Source organism: Priapulus caudatus, unplaced genomic scaffold (genome assembly GCF_000485595.1).
Source record: "Priapulus caudatus unplaced genomic scaffold, Priapulus_caudatus-5.0.1 Scaffold62, whole genome shotgun sequence".
In the NCBI taxonomy this organism is placed as follows: domain Eukaryota; kingdom Metazoa; phylum Priapulida; class Priapulimorpha; order Priapulimorphida; family Priapulidae; genus Priapulus; species Priapulus caudatus.
The window spans coordinates 574,795-596,786 of NW_014577123.1; the positions used below are offsets into that span (position 1 = coordinate 574,795).

Here is a 21,992-nt window from a genome sequence, read left to right on the forward strand (position 1 = left end):
CCAGGCGCCGGACCGACCTGGACAATCGGTTTCCAGAGCCGACTTTTCTTTTGGTCGTCCCGATATCATGTTTTGGGGCCTCTTCTTTGGCATTTCGGGGCGCGAAACGCTGCCGCCCGTGTATTTTTCCCCTGCGTATTATAGGACTCGGACGGGACCAAAAATAATTTTTTTTTTCCCGCATCACAAGTGAAATTCGTAGTTTGATACAACTGCGGCGTAGTCGGTGCAATCAGGAAAACAGAAATCGGCTATATAAATACGGATAAATCGTAGTTGGTTTGGCATCTCTGCTAACCACTATCACTGCACGCACGCACGCCACGCACCTAGCACACGCTCGCGAGCCCTCCCAGCTTCCAAGGTAGGCATTCCTCAAAAGCGTTCATTCCACTGCGCATCATCAAGCAGGTCCATGTCCATCAACGAAGATTTGTTCGAGCAGCGGTCGAAGATGCGCTCGGGCGCAGCCCTTCATCATTCACCATCTAGCCGCTTGTCGTTCGCGGCGTTCATCCGCTCTTATGAATGGACAGCCTGCAATGATCGGGCGTTGGCACGTGACACGGGGACTGACGTACGCTGGAGCGCGAGCGCTGACAGGAACGTGGAGCACGGCGGAGCTGACTGTACGCGTCGCACCCCCCTGGAACGAGTTGACCCTACGTGTGACATGGGGGGGGGGGGTTAGTCGCCGAGCGGGAGCGTTGACAGGACGCTGAGAAACCGCGTGTGACGCACGGCTATGGGACCACCTCTACATGCATGGAGCGCCTCTAGAAAGTACACTGTCAGCATTTCTCTGAAGTGGCATCTGTAAGGTGAAATCACCGCAACAGAAACAAAACTGGTCTATAAAGGACACTTTTCTTACAAGACGGGAGATTAACTCTATTAACTATGCTTTCTAAAATGACCTTACAGCACAAATTATCCAATGCTAAACGCTCGATTGTGTTTTAAAAGATGCCAGAATGCACACGTTGATCTTTAACAGCATTTGTGTGTGAGAACACAAGGCTAGCTAGCAAAGGTAGGAATATTTTACATAGAATTTATTAGCACACTAAGGAACATAAACTGAAAGACGGACACGGACCTGGTACTTGTTTGTCGAGTTGAACGCGGATCTCCTAACCTTTGGCGTTCCTTCTTGCGTGTCTCCAAGACGCCCACCGATGGACGCTCAACATATTTCGGCAGAGCTGATTCGGACGCATCGCCGGTACACTCACTACGGCGCGGACGCAAATCAGATCATGTAACGGCGGGTTTCGACACATACTGCGCAGTCTAACAGGATAACGAGTGCCAGTTAAGACGCTTTACATGCGTAAATACAATTAATTTCCTCCATGTTCATTCAGAGCAGTTCTCGTGAATTTGAAATCGATCGATAAAACGATCGACGGCCATATTGATACTCGACAAGAATCAGCTTGGCATGCATCGCCTGGTAGCATAGCATAGTCAGCTACCCAACATAGTTTTTGAATTAGAGTTGCAGAGGTTTTCGAAACTACAAGGTTACAAATCGTCACGGAAGGTGACTTTACTATAGAGCAATATTGCGTCAGGCAATCGCATTGATCTGCAATCGCTTAAACTTAAGTTATTCATGCAATCGATTAAACTTATTTTAGGTCATGCAATCGATTAAATGGGGTCACATAAATGCTTAAACTTATATATTGGTCATGTAATCGTTTAGCGAATGTTACCGTCTTAGTATGGGCAGATCGTCTTGTCCCTCCTTAAATTCTCTGCCCTATTGCAAAGGTTGCAACTTGGGCTAATGCCTTCCATCCTGAAGCACTTTTCTTCAAACGTTTCGCCTACAAGTTGACAAAATAAAGACATCGTTAGTTCAATGTCCCATTTATCTACTTCAAGCGACGAAAAATTGGGCCCAAGATTATGTGAATTTTTCATCGTTTGTGATGAAGCGTGTGCTTGTCGCGTGTGTGCACGCAAGTGTATCTACGTTAATGCACGTATATGGTTTAGCAGCAATAATACTTTCTAACGTTAGCACGGATGCAAGATTGTTTGCTCGATAGATGGTTTTTGTGACAGCAGCTAAAGTTAACATCAATGTTTTGTCCCAGGATGATTTCAAGACGCAAGTGCCGTTTCACATCGACAATGAAAGTTTGCACAGTTTCCCCTGTTTTCAGCTCAAACTCTATTTCCCACCCTTCCTCACTAGTATGGTGAAAATAGCTTTAAAGGCCTTTTCACTCCAACTCAGGTACGACCTAAATTATTCACGCTCCGGTTTTATCTCCCAGCGAACATGATTGTGGAAGTGATTTACGGGAGGGATACGCGTGTCTACGACGCGCCTCACGTGCACGCACCAGATTGGTCCTCAGTGGTGTGCTTCCCAGATGGCGTTGTCATACCAACATGTGAGCGACGCGTCATCGCCGTCTGCGTCAGCGGCCGGTCTTGTCGAGCAAGTTGGTCGACGTGCGAGCCCAGCGTCTCGACAGCCTCCAGGTCTTAACGAGGCAGTTTTTTGAAGCCATGCGTTTCGCGGTGAGAGTCAGGCACACCTGGTGAGCGGAACAGAACGCCGTCCCTCTCCTCCCAACCTGCCACCACCTAGCCCCGCCGGTAGTTACCGTGACGGTGGCTAGCAGACCCTCAGGTACGTTCCCCTCCTTCCCTCTCCTCCCAACCTGCCACCACCTAGCCCCGCCGGTAGTTACCGTGACGGTGGCTAGCAGACCCTCAGGTACGTTCCCCTCCTTCCCTCTCCTCCCAACCTGCCACCACCTAGCCCCGCCGGTAGTTACCGTGACGGTGGCTAGCAGACCCTCAGGTACGTTCCCCTCCTTCCCTCTCCTCCCAACCTGCCACCACCTAGCCCCGCCGGTACTTACCGTGACGGTGGCTAGCAGACCCTCAGGTACGTTCGCGACGATGATGCCGATCAGGAAGATGACGGCGTCGAGCCAGAAGTAGCCGAGGATGAAGGCGATGACAAAGAAGCTGACGCCGAGGAAGACGGCGACGCCCGTGATCACGTGGATGAAATGCGCGATCTCCTTGGCGATGGGCGTGTCGCCGGTGTCGAGGCCCGAGGCGAGGTTAGCGATACGGCCCATCACGGTGCGGTCGCCCGTGCTGATGACGACGCCCGTCGCCGAACCTGCACGCCCGCACGCGCGCGAAAAACAAGAGCACGCGTAAATTTCATTTTAGATTATCAACGATAATAATAGAAACAACAGTTTCATTCATCACTCTAAAATGATTAAATGATATTTTTAATGGTTATTATTTGTAACAATTTTTAATAATTCTTATTCTTGATTTTTTCATTTTTTATTCATATAAAAAATTCCATTTATCAATTGTCATTTATTATGATGCAAAACTTGAGCGGCGACTCCTCACACAAGGCAGGGTGTCTTTTAAGACTTGGGTACACTGGAACATTTTTGGGGAAATCAGGTAAATTTACCTATCCACCTGAAAGAGATTCATTTTGATATTCTTGCTATGGCAGTCAATTTAGACCAGTTTGTATACGATACCACATGTCTGCATGCCGAAAACAGAGACTTTGCGGTACTTTGTTGCCGAGCAATATTTTTTAGCATGTCCTATTACAACACTGATTGATCACGACAGGCAGATAGGTAGACGATGTTGTTACGGTTCAGGGGTGTCTTCATGCGAGGGAAACCAGCCATAAATGTCCCAGTATTCCAGCCTTCAAAAAATACTGCTGCCAAGGGAGTGAAGTTACCATTGGCATGCAACATGAGCTTAGAACTGATCGACCAGACAAGATTCATATTTCATATTTCATCTCTCAGTCGAAAGTTAATGTGTTCGTAAATTAGCAATTTTGAATAATCTTCATGCGTGCGCTAGGTGAAATGAGGTAAATAAGCAAAAACGATAATTTATCAAAAGAATTTTGATACAGACAGGCTATCGCAAGTAAACCTTGCCTAAACGCAGTGAAATGCCTAAATCTAATAATTCCACCTAGTAATAAATGTAGAGCTTAACTGTGACTGTAGGCTTATATATACATATATAATGGTGGTCACGAAATACAGCACAGCATATATACATCATGCCAAGAAAGCCAACATTCAACATTCAATTGTGCAATATTTAATATCTCACTTCCCCCACCAGTCTGTCTGAGTGATGTTTGTCAGCCAATCAGCCAGCCAGCCAGCCAGCCAACCAGCTAGCCAGCCAGCCAGCCAACCAACTAGCCAGCCAGCCAGCCAGCTAGTCAGCCAGCCAGTCCGCCCGCCCGCCCGCCCGCCCGCCCATTTCCCTCTCTGCAACACAAGACATTAAAAATAATCCCCCGTAATAAGGCAAATAAATTGCGCATTGCATGTACCTTCTACCGCATTGGTAGAAAAGAACGCAATGTTGCGAGTTTCCAACGGGTTATCGTTTGTTAACTCGGGCGTGCGGCTCTGCGCTTCAGATTCACCGGTTAGCGAGCTATTGTCAACCTGTTTCAGAAAAACATAGGAGCAAAACAAGGAGAAAGATTAGTCGACTACCACCACAACCGAGCCATAGCGGCCATGCACTATGAAAGCGTTACCGCATGCAAGACCATGCCTCGTGCAAAACCACACAGCATGCGAAAGCACCTGACCAGCTCAACCACGCGCACGTGCGATGCAGCGGCCACGCCGTGCGTGATGGTGAGAGATGAATGGTGGCTGTGTGAAACACGTTCACCCACGTCGTCCACATCTCCATCATCACGCACACGCCGAGACTGCGGTACATCGCACCCACCCCTGGTCATCTGTTAGGCGCGTGAGGGCGAGAGAGAGAGAGAGGGGGGGGGGAAGGAAAGGAAGGAAAGAGAGAAAGAGAGAGAGAGAGAAAGAGGGGAAGGAGAGAGAGGGGGAATGCACGGTGCAGGGTGCATGCACGACTGAGAGCTCCAGTGCCGACCGTGAACAAGTGTTTCTCCGCATGTCTTTGGAACTACACCGGCCACATTTTTCCACACCCCTCCCACCCAATTCCGCCCCCAACCGCCCGTCTCACCCGACACCAGTGAGGCGGTGACCGAAAAAACGTAAAGACTCGCGGAGAAACAATCGAAGGGTCGACAGGAGGCTCCCCACGCACACCGCGTCGGCGCCGCGGCACGAACCTTCGACAGCGTTCGTCGAGAAGAAGGCTATGTTTCGCGTTTCGAGCGGATTATCGCTAGTGCTCTCCGGCGTGCGCGACTGCGCTTCCGACTCCCCCGTCAGAGACGAGTTGTCCACCTGGCGAGCGTAAAGCAGTCGCTACACTCGTCGGCACATGCCGGCTCAAACGCAGCCGGTTAGCACAGCGGAATTGCAGTAGATTGGTCAGTTACCACAGCAAAATGGTAGTAGATTGGTCAGTTACCACAGCAAAATGGGAGTGGATTGGTCAGTTACCACAGCAAAATGGGAGTGGATTGGTCAGTTACCACAGCAAAATGGGAGTGGATTGGTCAGTTACCAAAGAAGAGTATGGCGAGTAACCACAGCAACACTCCACAGTCACGTGGAGGGGTGTCTATTGGTGAATACCTGGAAAGTGTGCATGCTAGTTCTCTGCGACAGAGTGCAGATTGGCGCCCACCCTTTTCTGCTACCACCAGACACATGCGTCAATCCCAACTGGAGAACTAGTACTGGACTGTAACCATTTTTGACCCCCACAAACCAGAAATGTTTTTGGTAATAAAATCACTACAGTGTAGCCTTATAACGCGATGGTTGAGGTCCATAAAATGTCATCGCGAAAAAAAGCGGCATTGTGCTAAATCGGGGTTATATATACGTGGCTATATAAGTGCAAAAAAAAGTGCATCACGTTATATCTGAATTTGTGTTAAATCGGGGCGCGTAAAATCGGGGTTCCACTGTATTAGTAAGATGTCTTCATCTATGTCTTCCTATTTCACCAGCCAGTTAAAGCATTCCGCTATTCGCTCTTCAAATATTGGAGCTTCCCCAACTCTCGTTTTTAATAAACCATTTTATGCAACTGCCTCCCCACAACACCTCAGCTAGAATAGTCACGACCTTAACACATATTTACTTGGGTTTACAGCAAAGCAAATAACGTAGATATTATGTGCCCAGTGCATATCTCAGCAAACTGATACCAAAGGCAAATCAGACTTAAATGTTGTTATCTATCAATCAGTCAATACCTATACATTTGATATTTTCAATGAGACGGTATGAACCTATGCTTGGGTAGAGGTTAAATTAAAGGCACTAAGAAAGGAATTTCCATCAAACAATTCTGCAATTCTTTCTCATCTGCAATTACACATAACCGTCACATTACTAAAAAATAATAAATGAAGGGGTTAAGAACACGTTTGCAGGCATCAAACCCCAACCCCACTCACCTCAACTCATCCTCTCTTTTCTTGATTAATTTCCCTGCACTAAGACCCGATCTGACCACCGCTCCACACATCGCGCACGAGGATTCCCCCTTCCCCACCCCGCCCCGAGACCCTCGCCTGTGTTAGTGGCAAATCTACGGGGATGGGAGGAGCGGGAACGATGCGAGCAGGAACGGTGCAACGCGCGCGCGACCCCGACCTTGAAGCCGTGTGCGACGATGATGCGCACGTCGGCAGGGACGCGATCGCCAAACTTCATCTCGACGATGTCCCCGACGACGAGCTCCTCCGCACGAATAGTCTTCTTGCCTCCGTTCCGCAGCAGCAGCGCGTGCTGGAAACGAGAGAAGAGAACGTGAGTCGTCATAGCAACGAGAGAATGATTGAATTTTAGGCTCAGGTTTGAAGTTTCGAATTTTCACTTTCCAGTTTCCACACGCGCGAATCCGTTTGCAGCCGGATCTCGTATATTGATGGTGATTGATTCCGACAAAACTATCTTTGTGTCAAAATATTGCTAGACAAATTTGGAAACATCTTCAGCGTGATGCCGTACTCATATCATAATGCAAAACTTGCAATAAAATTGCACTGCCATACGGGCTCCTACTTACTGTTTTCGGCGAGTTATTATGTCTGCACTTTTAAAGTGCAAACGTACTAGCAGCCTATGTGCTTTCAGACAGCGACCATGCATGCAGTACATGTGGGCAAGTTAGTTTGCAACTGACAAAACTATGCTGAAAACTCGCTGGACACGTTTCCGATTGCCTAAGAGTCTAATCTATTTATAGAACAATGAACGTGTTTATTCACCTGCGGGACCAAATCCTTAAACGATTCCATGATTTTCGAACTCTTCGCTTCTTGGTAATACGAGAAGCAACCTGTGACAACTACTACTGCCGTAAGTACGATACCTAAATAGAGCTGAAATGAGACAAAGTAATATATATTACTATTAGATAGGAATTTCACTCAACAATGAGAAAATTGACACACGACTTTCCACGTTAAAATACAAGACGATTATATATGGAGATAATATCTTCAACAAAACAAAAATTAACGAAAGATATATCTGAGCATTGTCAACTAAATTCTTGGCCAATGACCTGAATTGGCCCAGCCGAGAGAGAAGCAGGTAAGGCCAACAAAAAAACTTTCTTTGGTTTTTACCCATCTGACACACCGATAACGTTTTCCTTTGCTAGATAAAACAATTCTAGATAGATTACAGCCGCAATTGTTGCCGCAATTGTTGCAGCAATAATTGCTGCATTGACACAACAAAGAAAATGATGTCATAAAACGGTATCAATACAACTTTTCATAAAATTCTACTATTTATACTAAAATTTATTCACCCACTAATCTGCCATCTGCCAAAATGATAACAACAGGGGCAAAATCAGAATGTTTTTAAAGATAGATCTAGACCAAGCCCAACAATTTACACAAGAAAATTATTTCATGCCCTAACTCATTTTTGTTCATTCACTACTGACAAATAGTGAGAACCAGACTGAATAGAATGAATTAACGTTATGGCAGTAAAGGACAGAATACGGCTTAGAAATGCCAGCGTTTATTGAAACACGGATCACTTGTCCGCACCAGGAAGTCATCATCTGTCTGTAAATTCCATCTCTTTTGGCGATTTAGGTATGCATAGTACCAACCAACATATCGTGTGATTGGCACTCGTGGCTCAACTCTCAACTGTTTACACAATTCCTATGTAGTCAAAGTTAAGATTTACCACACGAGTGACACGCATGACGTAAAACGGCTGCCTTCACCGGTACAAAGGTTGCTTAAATACACAGTCTTCAGCGATAAATGAGCTTCTGTTCTTACTATCAGCATGTTATACACGATTAGTAGGAATCCACTCCCAAAGGTGTTCAGATTATTCGTATTCGTATTATTACATAGAACTCGTAACATTAATAAAGGTTCCCACTCCATAGAAGCCTACGATCGCATGGTTCATTTTCCAACAGAGCCACAATAAGTAACTCGATTCTACAGTTACTGCTGATCACGGACAAATCCTTCAAGATTAAACCATTCCAACAATATCTGGAGGCATGAGATATATTGTCTAATTCAGTCACCCACTAAAGAATGCCCATTGCTAATTGATTTGATTGGATTAGGAAACAGCGAGATATATAAAACAGCTTTACATTAAATTCATTCACTATTACAACTACGTCAATTCAAGCAAATTGCTTCACGAAAACGTTAAACAGATACAATTTTTTTCTATAACCCAACTGACGACCATGAAAACCTACATCTACCTAAGTGTTGCTGCCTAACTCAGACACCAGCATAATGTCGAATAATTAAAGAAGGCTAATTTCACATTGATCTCTTTGCCTGATGAACAATACTCTAGGCATCACCCTGCAACGATTAATTAACAATCAGGTATATTGAAACGTACGCCAACAGAAAAGCACCAAGTGGTACGCTTCCACGGGGGTGTAAAGTTATGGTCACTAGCTTACAGGTGCTTTCACACTGACCACTGCCAAACAGTAACAACGCCTCTCGATTATTTCCAAGTGCCTACTAAAACCTAACTGCTTCTTTGTTTTACTTAACAGCTACTGCCCCTAACTGCCCCCCATATGCACGCGGGGTTCGGTTTTTCGTGATAAAGTACAAGTGTTTGAAAACCTGTTTGCGAAAACCCGTCACGGCGCCTGCACGCTAGTAAATCCCGATTTATTGATTTTTTGTCACAATTTTTACATGCAACTACCATGGTCCAGATGGATAGGTTGGGCGAAAAAACCACACAATCCATTGCTGATCCAGAAGTGAAAATCAATCACGGGTTAGCAGATTAGTGCTAAATTTGAACCCTGCACATGTACGGTATCGAATAACTGGTGTCAGCTACTTACATTGTCTCCTGCGGGGTCGTCCTCTGTACTGGCTTGAATCGAGTAAGCTACGAAGCACAATATAGCACCTATCCACAGCAAGAGCGCAAATCCACCGAACAACTTCTGGCAGAATTTCACCCACTCTGGGATTTTCTTTGGAGGTGTTAGTGCATTCGGCCCATCGCGAGCGTAGAACACAGCTGCCTGTTCATCCGTCAGACCCTATCCAATAAACAGCACCATTCAAATTACATATAAATAAGTGCACATTTTCGCCGTACATTAGAGAGGAAAGAATTCTATATCTGCGACAAGATATGCGAGCGCTGAAACTTCGGGTTATTGGGTCAACTTTGCTATTATGTTCATTAATTCTAAGTAATTAAGGGAAAACAATTTTAAAATATTTTCTGTCGAATATAGCTAGAAATCAGCTTCTGGTGATGCTGAAATCATTCCCCAATAGTGGAAACATATGACTCACGTGCTCAAGACTTGATCCGTATCTCGCTAACAACTCGTCCATGGGGATTTTGTGTTCATCCTGTTTGAGAGAAAATAATTACTAGAATAAGCCCGAACTAGAGTGGTGACCGTGAGGCGTGAGGGCTATAGCTGCAACGTTTAATTAAACGAAACAAAGTCCTAAATAAGAGCAACTGCAATTATAACCTTAGAATAGAGAATATCACACCACGCGGCCCTAGCTCGCCTGCACGCCGAGGCGTCTCATCGTTTACCACACTCACCATATCGAGCTCCTTCTTGAGATCATCCAAATCCTCCTTGTCCCGCGACTTCTTTTTCTTACCCTTCTCCTTCGCATCCCGCCCGGAATTTGATTTTGCCGGCGCCCGGAAGTCATCGTTCTGCTGAAAAGGAAGAACATTGACAACGACATGAGTAATTTTCACTGACAGACCAAGCTCTGGGCACAAACTGTGAAGACTCAAACACAGACGTTAACTGTGCGAATGAAACACATGCGGCACGCAATATATACACGTTCGATTTAGCTGACATTGTAGGACAACACACGATCAAATGTTGTCAAAATTACATCAAAATGCACTGTTAGCATTACCATTCATACCGATACTTTCCTACACGTGTAACAATCAGTACACAACCAACATCATCCCATTTCATAGAATTATGCACGCATCATTGATCAACACCTATTTCAAAATTTCCATACGTACACTAAAGTTAATGACAGAGTTTTCCGATATTAAAACTGCTACAGCTTAGTCAGTACCTTTGTTGGGGGCATCCTTCACTTTAGAAGGTGCAGGTATCAATGCAGACTTCCAATACAGCTAGAGCACGACCTCACGGGCACCTCTGTCTAAACCCACTGGGACACAACTACACGTGCTAATTCAGAGTTTCACATCAAATATCATATACTGCTGGCAAACAAACCTTTGACCTTAGCCTGCACTTAGTATAAGTCTTCGCTGCTCCATTCTAGCCGTGTTTACCTACCCCCTGTGTTACATACATGTACGAATAATGAACCAGTTCGTACTTGGTTTATAAAACCATTGGACCATAATTTATAGCTCATTCAGTGAAGATTTGATGCTAGCATTGTCTTGCTTGAACTGACTAGAATACAATAACTTTATAAGCAAGCTGATAATTTAATAGCATACTAAGCATACATTAATAATTTCGTAGCTCTTAGTCTATGCTCCAGGTGCATCATTAAATATTTATAAGGTTAATGGCTTTGCAATACATACGGGGTATATCTACTACGCGCGTAAATATACCCCAATATAAATGGGTTTCTCCTACCATAACTGTTTGTATAGATTTATAACCGGGTGGCCAGTGAATTACTTGGCTGAATACACCGCTGTATTTGGTCCTCTAGTCCTGCTAATATAGAGATAGCTGCATTTTATACTCAATCCATACAGCTGCCATTCACAGCAACTCAAAGCCAATGCCTCAATGCCCACCTAAGCTTCCTGATCAGCCGGCCGTATTCCTGTAGGCAGTGTTTGCAGAGCAATCGTTGCGGCTGAATCGCGTTTTTAGATGGCACAATGGGCACGAATTATGAGATCGCTTAAATTTAGAAACGATGCATGCCGAAGCATAAAATTTGACACATGACCTTCTTATGCAGATAACGAGAATATATGTGGCCACGCAATGCTAAATCGAATGCCGACTTTGATTTCCAACGAATGTGGCTTTAAGCAATTATTTCACGTGACAGTTTAGAATAAGCACGCCCCATTTCACAGCATCAGTGGTTTGTACTCTCCTACTAAGAAAAGTTTTGCTATGAGACACAACCTGATAATTGCAGAAGAATAAGCTAAATGTATTACGTCAACATTTAGTCCACGTGATCACTGTTTTTAAAAAGGCAACTATACAAGATAAAATATCAGTCTGTAGACAGCATCACCGCAATGATATATGTTTTAATGCTTCTGGCAATACTCAACTTGATAAGATACACCTAAATGTTTGTAAACGCTGTACATATCATAATTTAACAAGAAAATATCGTTCGTGTATACTCGCGAGAAAGTTGGCTTGCTCCGTTGTTTTTTTATAGCACCCCATGAAATGGTGCTTGAAAAGGAAATGGTGGTGCTTAATTGCTTTGTGAATTGCCATGTAAGCATTGGTCCAGCAGAAATTTTAACATGAATCAAATATGCAAATAGGTAGGCCTAATTACATTGTGCAAAAAAGTGGTAACTGGGTATGACGTAAAAAGTTATTACAAATCAGCACTACATTTAAACCTTTGTTGCAATAGGGTCAAAACGGGCACCACTGACAGGATATTTATTAGGGCTGTCATTGGTATCAAATTATTTCGATTCGATTATTGATTTTTTCCCCCCGATATTTCGATTCGATTCGATCCGATTCGATTTAATAATTATGTAATAAAACATGAGCCGTGAAAGTACAGTAAACTCATGTATTGTGTTCTACTTTATGATAACTAGGGGTGTAACGATATACCGGTATATCGGTATATTGCAATATATTTTGAAAACTCGATATATCGCGATACAACTTCCGGATATCGATATTTTAGCGATAGCGGTGGTATAACAAGAAAAAATTCTTGACACTTGCCTTTATGTCTATATTGTTAATGGCTCGGAAATTATGCCACTGGCGGTGTATATATTACGAAAGCACAATGCGTGCACGCCGCATACAGTATTACTGGTAAGCGCCACTGCATGGAGCACTGCGCGCTACTACTGCGCGGGCAGAGTGGGGCAGACTGTGTGCGCGAGGCACAGAGCACGGCAACTAGGGAGTCTATTAGTCGGCGTTCGATTTGCTTCCCCAGAGCCACCTGGTTAACCTGGGTACGATCGAACGCATCTGGTTAGGGAAGATAAACGAACGGTTTTTGGGTTAACCCGGGTTAATTTCTGGATGCCAGTGACAAGAAGAAAAAGATAATACAACAATCTGCAATCTTATTATTAATGAAATTAAGAATGAGCGGCTCAAGCATAGAGAGCATGTCCAGTAATTAACATCATCCTATCCACTCCACGTCCTTGAGAAACGGGACGCGGAAAACTCAGTTAAAGGGGGTGGGCTTGTGGTGTCGTTATAAACAGTCATTCACACTGCTACATTCATGCAGCACTGATCCCGCACTGATCTATGCACTGATATTGTCGCCATGCATGGTGCATGGTTGCAATGGATTGTGGGATACTTACCCAAGCCCCCCCCAAGTGAGCACCTCGGCGAGTCGCTCACTTCATTCTCACCCGGGTTGACCCGGGTAACGAAAAAATACCACGTGACTGCCAAATCGAACGAATTTGGGGCTGGCCCGAGTAGACCCAGGTTAACTTGGGGAAGCAAATCGAACGCACTATATATATAGCCTATGCTCACCTGAGTGCCCGCGCGCGCGCGATACAAGCTGAAGCGAGCACCCACTGTTTCAGTTTCAGTTTCAGTTTCAGTATCCAGTATTAGCCAATTATGCAGCAGGGGTATTGTGTATTCCAGCTACGTCAGTGCCTTCCGAGAGGGTATTCAGTACAGCGGGTGACATTGTTACGACACAGAGGGCTGCACTGTCAGCGGAAAAGATTGCCGTGCTTCTGTTTCTCAAGAAAAACATGAGAAATGAAATCATGTCATATAATACAATATATGATGATATTAAAACCATCAAATTGTTACTATATCATGCATGGTATACACTTCCCAATTCGTATTGGAAAATATTGCAATACAGTTTTGTCGTATTGCAATATATTGCAATACGGTTTTTGGTCGCAATACTCACCCCTAATGATAACTATATGCATTTTATACATTGCTGTGCTTAAATGCAACATGGGTGAAGTATATTTACCTGAATTCAACCAGATTGACCCACAGGCACTTGAAGCGTTTCAATAAAATATAATGCTAAATAAATACGAAATCTATTTACTACCAAATTCTCAATGTTTCTATACTCTCTTTCACCTATTATTGCCGACAGTTTCCTGTAAATTCCATCCACATCCTTTGTGCAACCATATACGCTGCCGGCGCCATTGCTCTCGCGGCTCCACTGTTGCACGCTTACACTAATATATATAGTGTATATATATAGATACTATAAATAGGTGAAAGAGAGTATAGAAACATTAAGAATTTGGCAGTAAATAGATTTCGTATTTATTTAGCATTATATTTTATTGAAACGCTTCCAAGTGAGTGTCTGTGGATTGACCTGGCATCGCGGCGATGGCGAAGCAGCAGACATGCTTTTACGGTAGCCAGATTTTATCATAGAGATCAGTGAGACAGGATACGCACCAGAGACAATAGAACACCACAGTTATTGATTGTCTCTGTATGCATGCGCCCTGCACTACTTCCAATAATGGCGGCGTTCAATCAAAAATGCTACCGATGCTTCGCTGGCTACATTTTAGCACAAACAAAAAAAAACTCCGATCGCTATTTTTCAATTTAAATTTCGATATCGATATCGGACGCAAATCCATCGTGATTTATCGATGAGGTGGGCATCGATGACAGTCCTAATATTTATAACAATGTTACATAACAATGCTGATATTTAGCATAAAAATTTTCGGGACACTGTACTTGTACTACTATAATTTATAAGGCGGGCAGCACACTTCACCATTTTCGTTGCTCGTACAGGCAATTTTCGTGGTCGCCACAAAAATGGCCAAGTGTGTGGGGGCCGGCAACGACCACTCACCACGGAAATTTAGTGGTGACCACGAGTTGCCGAGAATCAAACCGGTTTGATTTCTCACCACGAAAATTGCTCGTGGTGGCAACTTATGGTGAAGTGTGCTGTGACGCGGCAACGGCCACAAAAATTGCCGACCACGAAATTTGCTGCTAGCTTAAGTGTATATATCTACAATTACCTATATTTACAATTTTGCAACATACATAATTTTCTAAAAACAAGAAGCATGCACTAGGTAGGGTCAATACTCTGCTAATAAGGGGCATGTTGCAGTTTATTTTCCATAGTTACATACAATTTTTCCCATATATGTTAATTTCATCATGCAATTTGATGAAAGATACTAAGTATTTGCATTTCTATTTAGCCATTAAACAGACAAAAATGATACTAATAACCGTTGCACGTTATTAAATTAAAACTTTGGTTGTAAGTGTCCAAGTACAGGTGCAAAAATTAGGCATATTCAAAACCTCAACAAAACTGGCATATCAATTATTCCTCGGATGCAGCCATTTTAAAATATATTTGTACAGTGTTGGGAGTATTCTGTTGTGAAACTCCATGTGAGTTTAATCAATAATCATAAAATAACAATATCATAATGAATATGTACTCAAGACAATAATATTGACCCCTTACTACTCTGAAACGGTTATTAAAACGGAACAAAACGACATGTATTTACAGAAAATCCTTGCTATCATATACATATTCTATACAAATTTCACTGACACTAACAGCCAGTATCTACAGACACGGACACGAACGACTGGACTGCAAGTAAACGAATTGCGGGCAATGATATGCTAATTAACTCGTAGAGAGTGCCCAAGTGTAATGTAAATGCAAGGCTTATTGCTGGCTGTCATTGATTGATTACTGCCTGCTAAGTATTCACTGTACTGCTGGCAGTGGTAGTCTAAATTAGCAACAAATATTGAACTTAATGAAAATTACATTATATTTTTTTCGTCACATATATAAAACGTGATTGGCGTCTGATGTACTACGAGGTGGAGTATGGCGCACGTCAGTCATTAAGTAGGTAGGCCTGTACCGGCGTAATTAGACGCTCGCCCGAAACTGGATGCTCCTAAGTGCGCATGCGCCTCTTGTTTTGCAAGGGTGCACACAGCGCATAAGTCATCTGCACATCTTGCCCTTCCGGCCTTCGACACGGTTGCAATAAACAAACATGGCGGACTACCCTGTCACTGATGGAAACATTTGATTGAAACAATTTGCAATATGAATATGTAGTAAATTAGTAAGACTGTTTTATGTGTGTCAGGTTACAAGGCGAAACAAAAGAAAACAAAAGAGCATGTCTACTATTTCCTACGGCCGTGCAAAACAAGATTCAAACAAAAAGAAAACAAAAGAGCATGTCTACTATTTCCTACGGCCGTGCAAAACAAAATTCAAACAAAAAGAAAACAAGAGCAAAACAAAAGAGCATGCCTACGGAGCGTCCAAATACTACGAGCGTACAAATACGCCGGTACAGGCCTATTACTATTAGTAGGCCCTACTAATAGTACTATTACTATTACTAGACTATATCATATATTATATGAATGAATACCGAATACGTCAGATTTTTGCATCACAAACGAAATAGAAATTGCAGTATTAATTAACTCCTCTCCTAGATTTAGGTACCTACTTTATTATACAAATATATTAGTTTACTTACATCTTCCATTATGATTTTGGCCTGATATTATAATTTATAAAAAAATTTGATGAAATTATACAACATGGCTACTTAGCAGGCATCCAATGTGCTATAGTGGCGCCATCCATGGCAAACTGAAAAACATATTTTTGTTCATAACCTCTTACAATTTTTTTATATACTATGTCAAAATGTCCAGTGTTAACAGAAAAAACTTTGCTACATTATGAGGAGTGATTAATATTTTCATTCACAACAATAACAAAGTCTATTAATAAAAAATAATTTATCCCCAGATTGGCAATATGCTAGGGCACTGCTTGTTCAAGGTACACTGTACACTGACATGACACCCCGCAACTGTGCACGGTGTTGCGCTTTTGCTAATTTACTTTGCACGTTATAGACCGTGGGCTAATCACAAAAGTGCAATTCTATTTACACCCAAATGCTATTTTTAATCAAACAACTATATTTATTTTAGGACAAATTCGTCCATACTATAACTGAATGTAAAAGTTGTTTATAAGATATTGCAATCGTTCTCTTAAATTAAATTAAGGTCTGTAGCTTGCAGCCGAAAAGTTACGATGCGCAACTTTGAAAGCAGATGTGCTAGTAATGACGCCACCGTCGTTGTAAGCAACGATAAAGCAGTTAGTTTTAAAACGTTTATTTTAACAAATATTTCTAATTTAAACAGTGGAATTTTAAATGTAGCATAATTTACACCTATTTTAACTGAAAATATGCAAGGAACTGAGGGTTATGTATCCCTTTAACCATAGGTTAAGACGTATCTGAAATTTAATGAACAGAGAAGTCAGCTGATGACAAAGATATGACATTGACGTTCACTACATGTCATGACATGAGCATTCTTTTTAAAAAATCACAAAATTTTGCAAAGCCTTACAGGAGTGCAACACATAATTATTACACATTAAATTACAACATACAGTTATACAGCACCTTGTAATATGCAAAGTTTTTAAAATCAGCTATAAAGAACTAAGGTACAACCACCTTCAACTGACTAAACTGATCAATAATCATAATGTACCTAATATTCACATATGCATAACGTCATTGTAACTACCGATATCACATGGTACACATTAATGCACGCATTTAATACTCATGATAACTTGACAATTGATAATTCATGACATCTATAAAAACGTACCATTCCCATATAAATGGGCACTACACTAGTTAGATGTTGTAAATTAGATACATGTTCAGAGGTAAAACGTCTCATCTATTCGTCATGAACCCAATAAACCCAATACAAACGTTCATATCAATTGATCAGCACTTGTTACAAGTACAGCATGTCAAATATTGAATCCAAGCCCATGTCACACGAGAATGTACGTATATATTTCCTTTCTTCAATGCTTTCATCAATCACTTTTATATATATATTTGGCTAGATATATAGACATACCAATTCTAATGATTACAAGGTGTACGACGAATAACAGAAACGCATAAACCAGAACTACCACATAGTGTGATCGGCGTATTTTTTTATCTGGTATAGCCAATAAAGGTGCATACAGGTTTAGTTATCGTCATAAAGCTAAGATAACCAGACTTTTCGATAAGTTATATTGTAGAGAGGTAATGACCACACTGATAACCGCCCAAACAGCAGACATCTTCTCTATGCAACGGCGAAGGTGCCTGCATTTATTATAGCTCACCTTTCTAACTTATCTATTTGAGATCAAAGTAAACTACACCAATAAATTCTTTATCCTCTGATCCATTTTGGAACAACCGATTTAAAAAATCTCAGGCAATTTAGTCATAGTATCAAAATGTATTACTTGCGACCATACATGGCCTTTACCAAAGACCGTTTTCACAAGCAAACTCTCCTGGGAGGCTGTATTACTAATCACTCAGTAATTTATGCACGAAATAATCTGAAGTGTTATATTTTCACCACCCCTCTAATTAGAGTAATTGTAAATTGTTGTATCAACAATATTAGTGAGCGATGAAGCTAATGTCCTTCTTCAGCTAATATATTAACGCTCAGAGCAAATAAATTTTTCTCTGCATAAACAGTAATCTTCTCACTTTAAGAGGTATGAGCACTTGCCTAACCGAACATTACTTTGTGGCTAGGCCAGTAACAAGTTCCACGTGGATTCGTGTCATCATCGACTTGCACTACTGGTCTGACTGGTGGTGGCAAGCCAACATACTCACACTCTTATCTTGACATTGAGAACCCTCTAGTTACAGTCCCTATTATTTAGATCTGTTTACGTGTGCTGTATCGTCATTATCGTAAATTTGCACTTGCTAGCATTCACTGGAAACCCAGCAAGCACAGTTTGAAAAAATAAACCCTGCGTGCATTAATTTGAGCACTGTTTGCAAGCTGACCACCATCTTTGGGTATCAGACTTCTCCTGCACCTCCTGGCTGATGTAGAGGTCAGACTGAGAACGATTCTAGTTAGCATCTCACCAGGCATGGAGCACTGCATTATCGATGGATACTGATAGTGACATACATACAATATAACAGTAATAAAATATAAAAAAGTGTTTAAATATTCACTCCAGATTATAACTGATACAACATACATAAATTAGGTTGCACAATCTATTATACCATAATCTAACTGCAAATCATGGTAAACGAAAATATATGAAACACCAAATCTTGAGCAAATTTGTCGTAGGAAAACACCCAGGAGTGCATTACACAGTAATATGTAATTTTATGGTATGTTTGACATTTAGGAGTGCAAACAAAAAGGCGATCATAAAATCATGTCGAATCAAGCAACACAATTATAACTCGTAATCCGACAGTGCTTAGGCAGACCGTTTTATCTCATGATGTACAGCTAACTACAACCAACAAGGGAATTACGATAAACCGCGCACCTCCTCTGAAACCTATCTCATCTTCAGCCAATCTAGATAAAAATGCCAGCACGCCAAAATGGGCGACAGTGCCAGTTTGTATTATTTATCAACAAAAAAAGATCGGCCAAGTTGCATTCCTTATGACAAACTGTAACTTGATACATTCCAAGCTTCATTGGGTGGTCCATGTGCCGCACATATATATTATATTGATCGTGCAAACATGAGCCGGTGATCCTAATATTAGCTCTAACACACATGGATGTACGTTACGTCATGTACTGTGTGCATACATCACTGTCAGGAAGCCACAAGGTCAACTGTGATATGCAAAACATTCAGCAAACCCATTTTGCTACAAGGCCAGATTTTACCTCCATTTCGACATAGGTCGTTACATCAAAAATTAACCCCAGCCACTATGCTTTTATACGGTACACGACAGCTGCATTTTGTATATAACGTGCATGTACACGTGCCACGTCAACTTTATTATGTAACCAGCAGAATTTTGTGTTAATTACAATGGTAGCATTGCCTTGAAAATGAGATTATGGTGCATGTTATCCGCACAACACTGTTACAAGTAATAATTGGGTTGGCATCAGCCTTTGTGCTTGCATACAAAATGAAGTAAATTCTGAGAAGAACTTATTCTATCCCGTAACATTTTCTACTAGTGATAACATTTGTGTTCGATTTGATGTGCAGTAATTATAAATCACATTTCATGCAGTTCTAAGTTCTACACAGATTAGATTTATTACGTGTCATGTTGACACACACACAAAATCCAGTAAAGGGCAGCTGTTTCTGTTAAATTTCAAATCAAGTGCTTCTCACCTACCATTATGTTTGTGCTAGCCAACCTGATCTCCTTATCAATGGAGCATAGTACAATGAGAAAAAAGTATAATGCTGAAAAGGTGATTATAATGTGACCAAAGTTAGTAAATTATAAAATTAGGACCTGAGAATGCAGAAAATTTCAGAAATATCACGATCTATGCACAATGGTGCTTCAGATGATATTGTTTGACGTCTCTTTTAGTGCATGGCATATACCCTGATCTATGAATGGTTATGTTAATGGGTTTTAACAACAATGAACAATATTGCTGGGAGTCGTATCAAGATCTAAGTATTAAGAGTTTAACATGTTGGTCTCACAGCCAGCTAACTGCATGATAAAATGGGGGTGTGGTTTTTCACACGCCACAACTTACTGCCTAGTATGCCGATGTACTCATATCTACACGCACTCACTCACACACACGCGCACACATGCTTACTCACACACACGCACACGCACACACGCGAATAGGGATCTATAACTTCCACTGTCAGATTGTCTGATTGTAGATAGGCCTACCTCTATGTTTATCTAGACAACAATAACAACACATCACATTCATAGTCATGATTGATACTAGTGATTACAATTATGTAGATGAATAATATCTCATAATGCTGGTTATGATTTCTATTGAGTACACGACCTGTCGCAAAAATGGGGTGTGTAGGCAGTAATGCATACATAATACATATCAGTGTCACCATTTGACATGATATAGGCCTATATCTATAAATTTATTCATACGAATCATAGATTAGAACTAAAAACGCATTACTGATCCGTATCACTAATCACATATGACCTTCAATCACAATGATTACCACACGATTAACTCCTAAACCAATCCCGGGGTTACTGATTACTGTATTACGTTGCACTCTGATTGTGAGTGTAACTAATCAGTAATCTACCCTAAACAAGAAAAAATAGCCTACAGCAGTCCTACAGACCCGAATAAATTGTTCTTCACGGAGGAACTACGGCCTCACAAATTTTTAATATGGATCGGTCATTTCAATGTGTACCTCCGCTGAAATTAATTAAATAAGTACATGGGAAGGTTATCTAGCTTATTCTACATTACATATATCCTTATCTATGAGTTATAAGAGCAAACTTCAATAAATACCATGCAACTTGCTGTGTTTGCAGTTGTAGTCGCCATATTGGGATCAGTCGACGCCGCAAAGTCAGCCGCGATTGTAAGCGCCTAATTTCGCTCGAAAAGGGGCATGTAGGGAAACATATGTGACGTTGGCGGCTGGTTTCGAACGTCCCTTTCGACATGGCGACCAGCACGAGAAATGTGACCGATAATACCGGTTGGCCAAAATGGCAAATTGCAGTTGCTGTTGGTGTCGGGGCACTAGGTGTAGGAACCATATATTATCTATATCGTCGAAATAACAAGCAAAAGGCGAAAACATGCGAAGTGGTAGAAAATGTGGAACCAAAAACACAGGTATTTTCAAGCTAAATTCAGGGTTACCAACGCAGAGCTGTACCAGCGCAGTCAACAAACACAGTCGCGTTACTATAGTACCGTACTGCTACTGGCGTACATAGTCAGCAACTCGACTTTATTATTAATATTGCATTATAACTTGTGGATATGAGGTTTCCTGGGATGATTAATAATATAAAATTCCTGTCCGTGCCCTTTTGTCCTTGAGAAAAATGGAAGAAGTAAACGGCTAACAGTAACAAGTAACATGTTATTGGGATATTAGATTTTGTAATTGTAGGCCCTATTGCTTAAAGTATCTATTCATGTGGCAGGGTTCAACATTAACTTTTTATTTCACTAGACCATCGGGCTAGTAACTGAGGAAAACCGCTAGCCCTGACCTAACTTTCACTAGCCCAGACCATTGTTATGAAAAACTTTATTTAGATAAGACTAAGAGTGTGTCATCGTATGAATTCATAGATGCTGTTTCCCGCGCTTTAAATCGCGCGTGGGCTGAGTTCACGTGCAGCATTCGTATTCTACCACGGGCATACACGAGCGCACGG

The 21,992-nt window shown here is 41.9% G+C and overlaps 2 protein-coding genes across 2 annotated transcripts in view; one reads left to right on the forward strand and one right to left on the reverse strand.

The window, feature by feature from the left end:
* LOC106821178 (sodium/potassium-transporting ATPase subunit alpha-like) overlaps window positions 1-21,161 on the reverse strand; it is a 48,817-nt gene extending 27,656 nt beyond the window's left edge. Inside the window, exons 1-8 of the mRNA XM_014825871.1 lie at window positions 21,106-21,161; window positions 10,056-10,178; window positions 9,791-9,850; window positions 9,325-9,528; window positions 7,220-7,333; window positions 6,603-6,737; window positions 4,379-4,496; window positions 2,889-3,157 (exon numbers count right to left, since the gene is read on the reverse strand). Of these exons, the coding sequence (XP_014681357.1) occupies window positions 2,889-3,157; window positions 4,379-4,496; window positions 6,603-6,737; window positions 7,220-7,333; window positions 9,325-9,528; window positions 9,791-9,850; window positions 10,056-10,178; window positions 21,106-21,141 (1,059 nt within the window). The 5' untranslated portion in view covers window positions 21,142-21,161. The remainder of the gene's footprint in view (window positions 1-2,888; window positions 3,158-4,378; window positions 4,497-6,602; window positions 6,738-7,219; window positions 7,334-9,324; window positions 9,529-9,790; window positions 9,851-10,055; window positions 10,179-21,105) is intronic.
* A 90-nt stretch (window positions 21,162-21,251) lies between these two features.
* LOC106821183 (mitochondrial import receptor subunit TOM70-like) overlaps window positions 21,252-21,992 on the forward strand; it is a 12,444-nt gene continuing 11,703 nt past the window's right edge. The window contains exon 1 of the mRNA XM_014825874.1: window positions 21,252-21,438. Coding sequence (XP_014681360.1) covers window positions 21,262-21,438 — 177 coding nt within the window. The 5' untranslated portion in view covers window positions 21,252-21,261. The remainder of the gene's footprint in view (window positions 21,439-21,992) is intronic.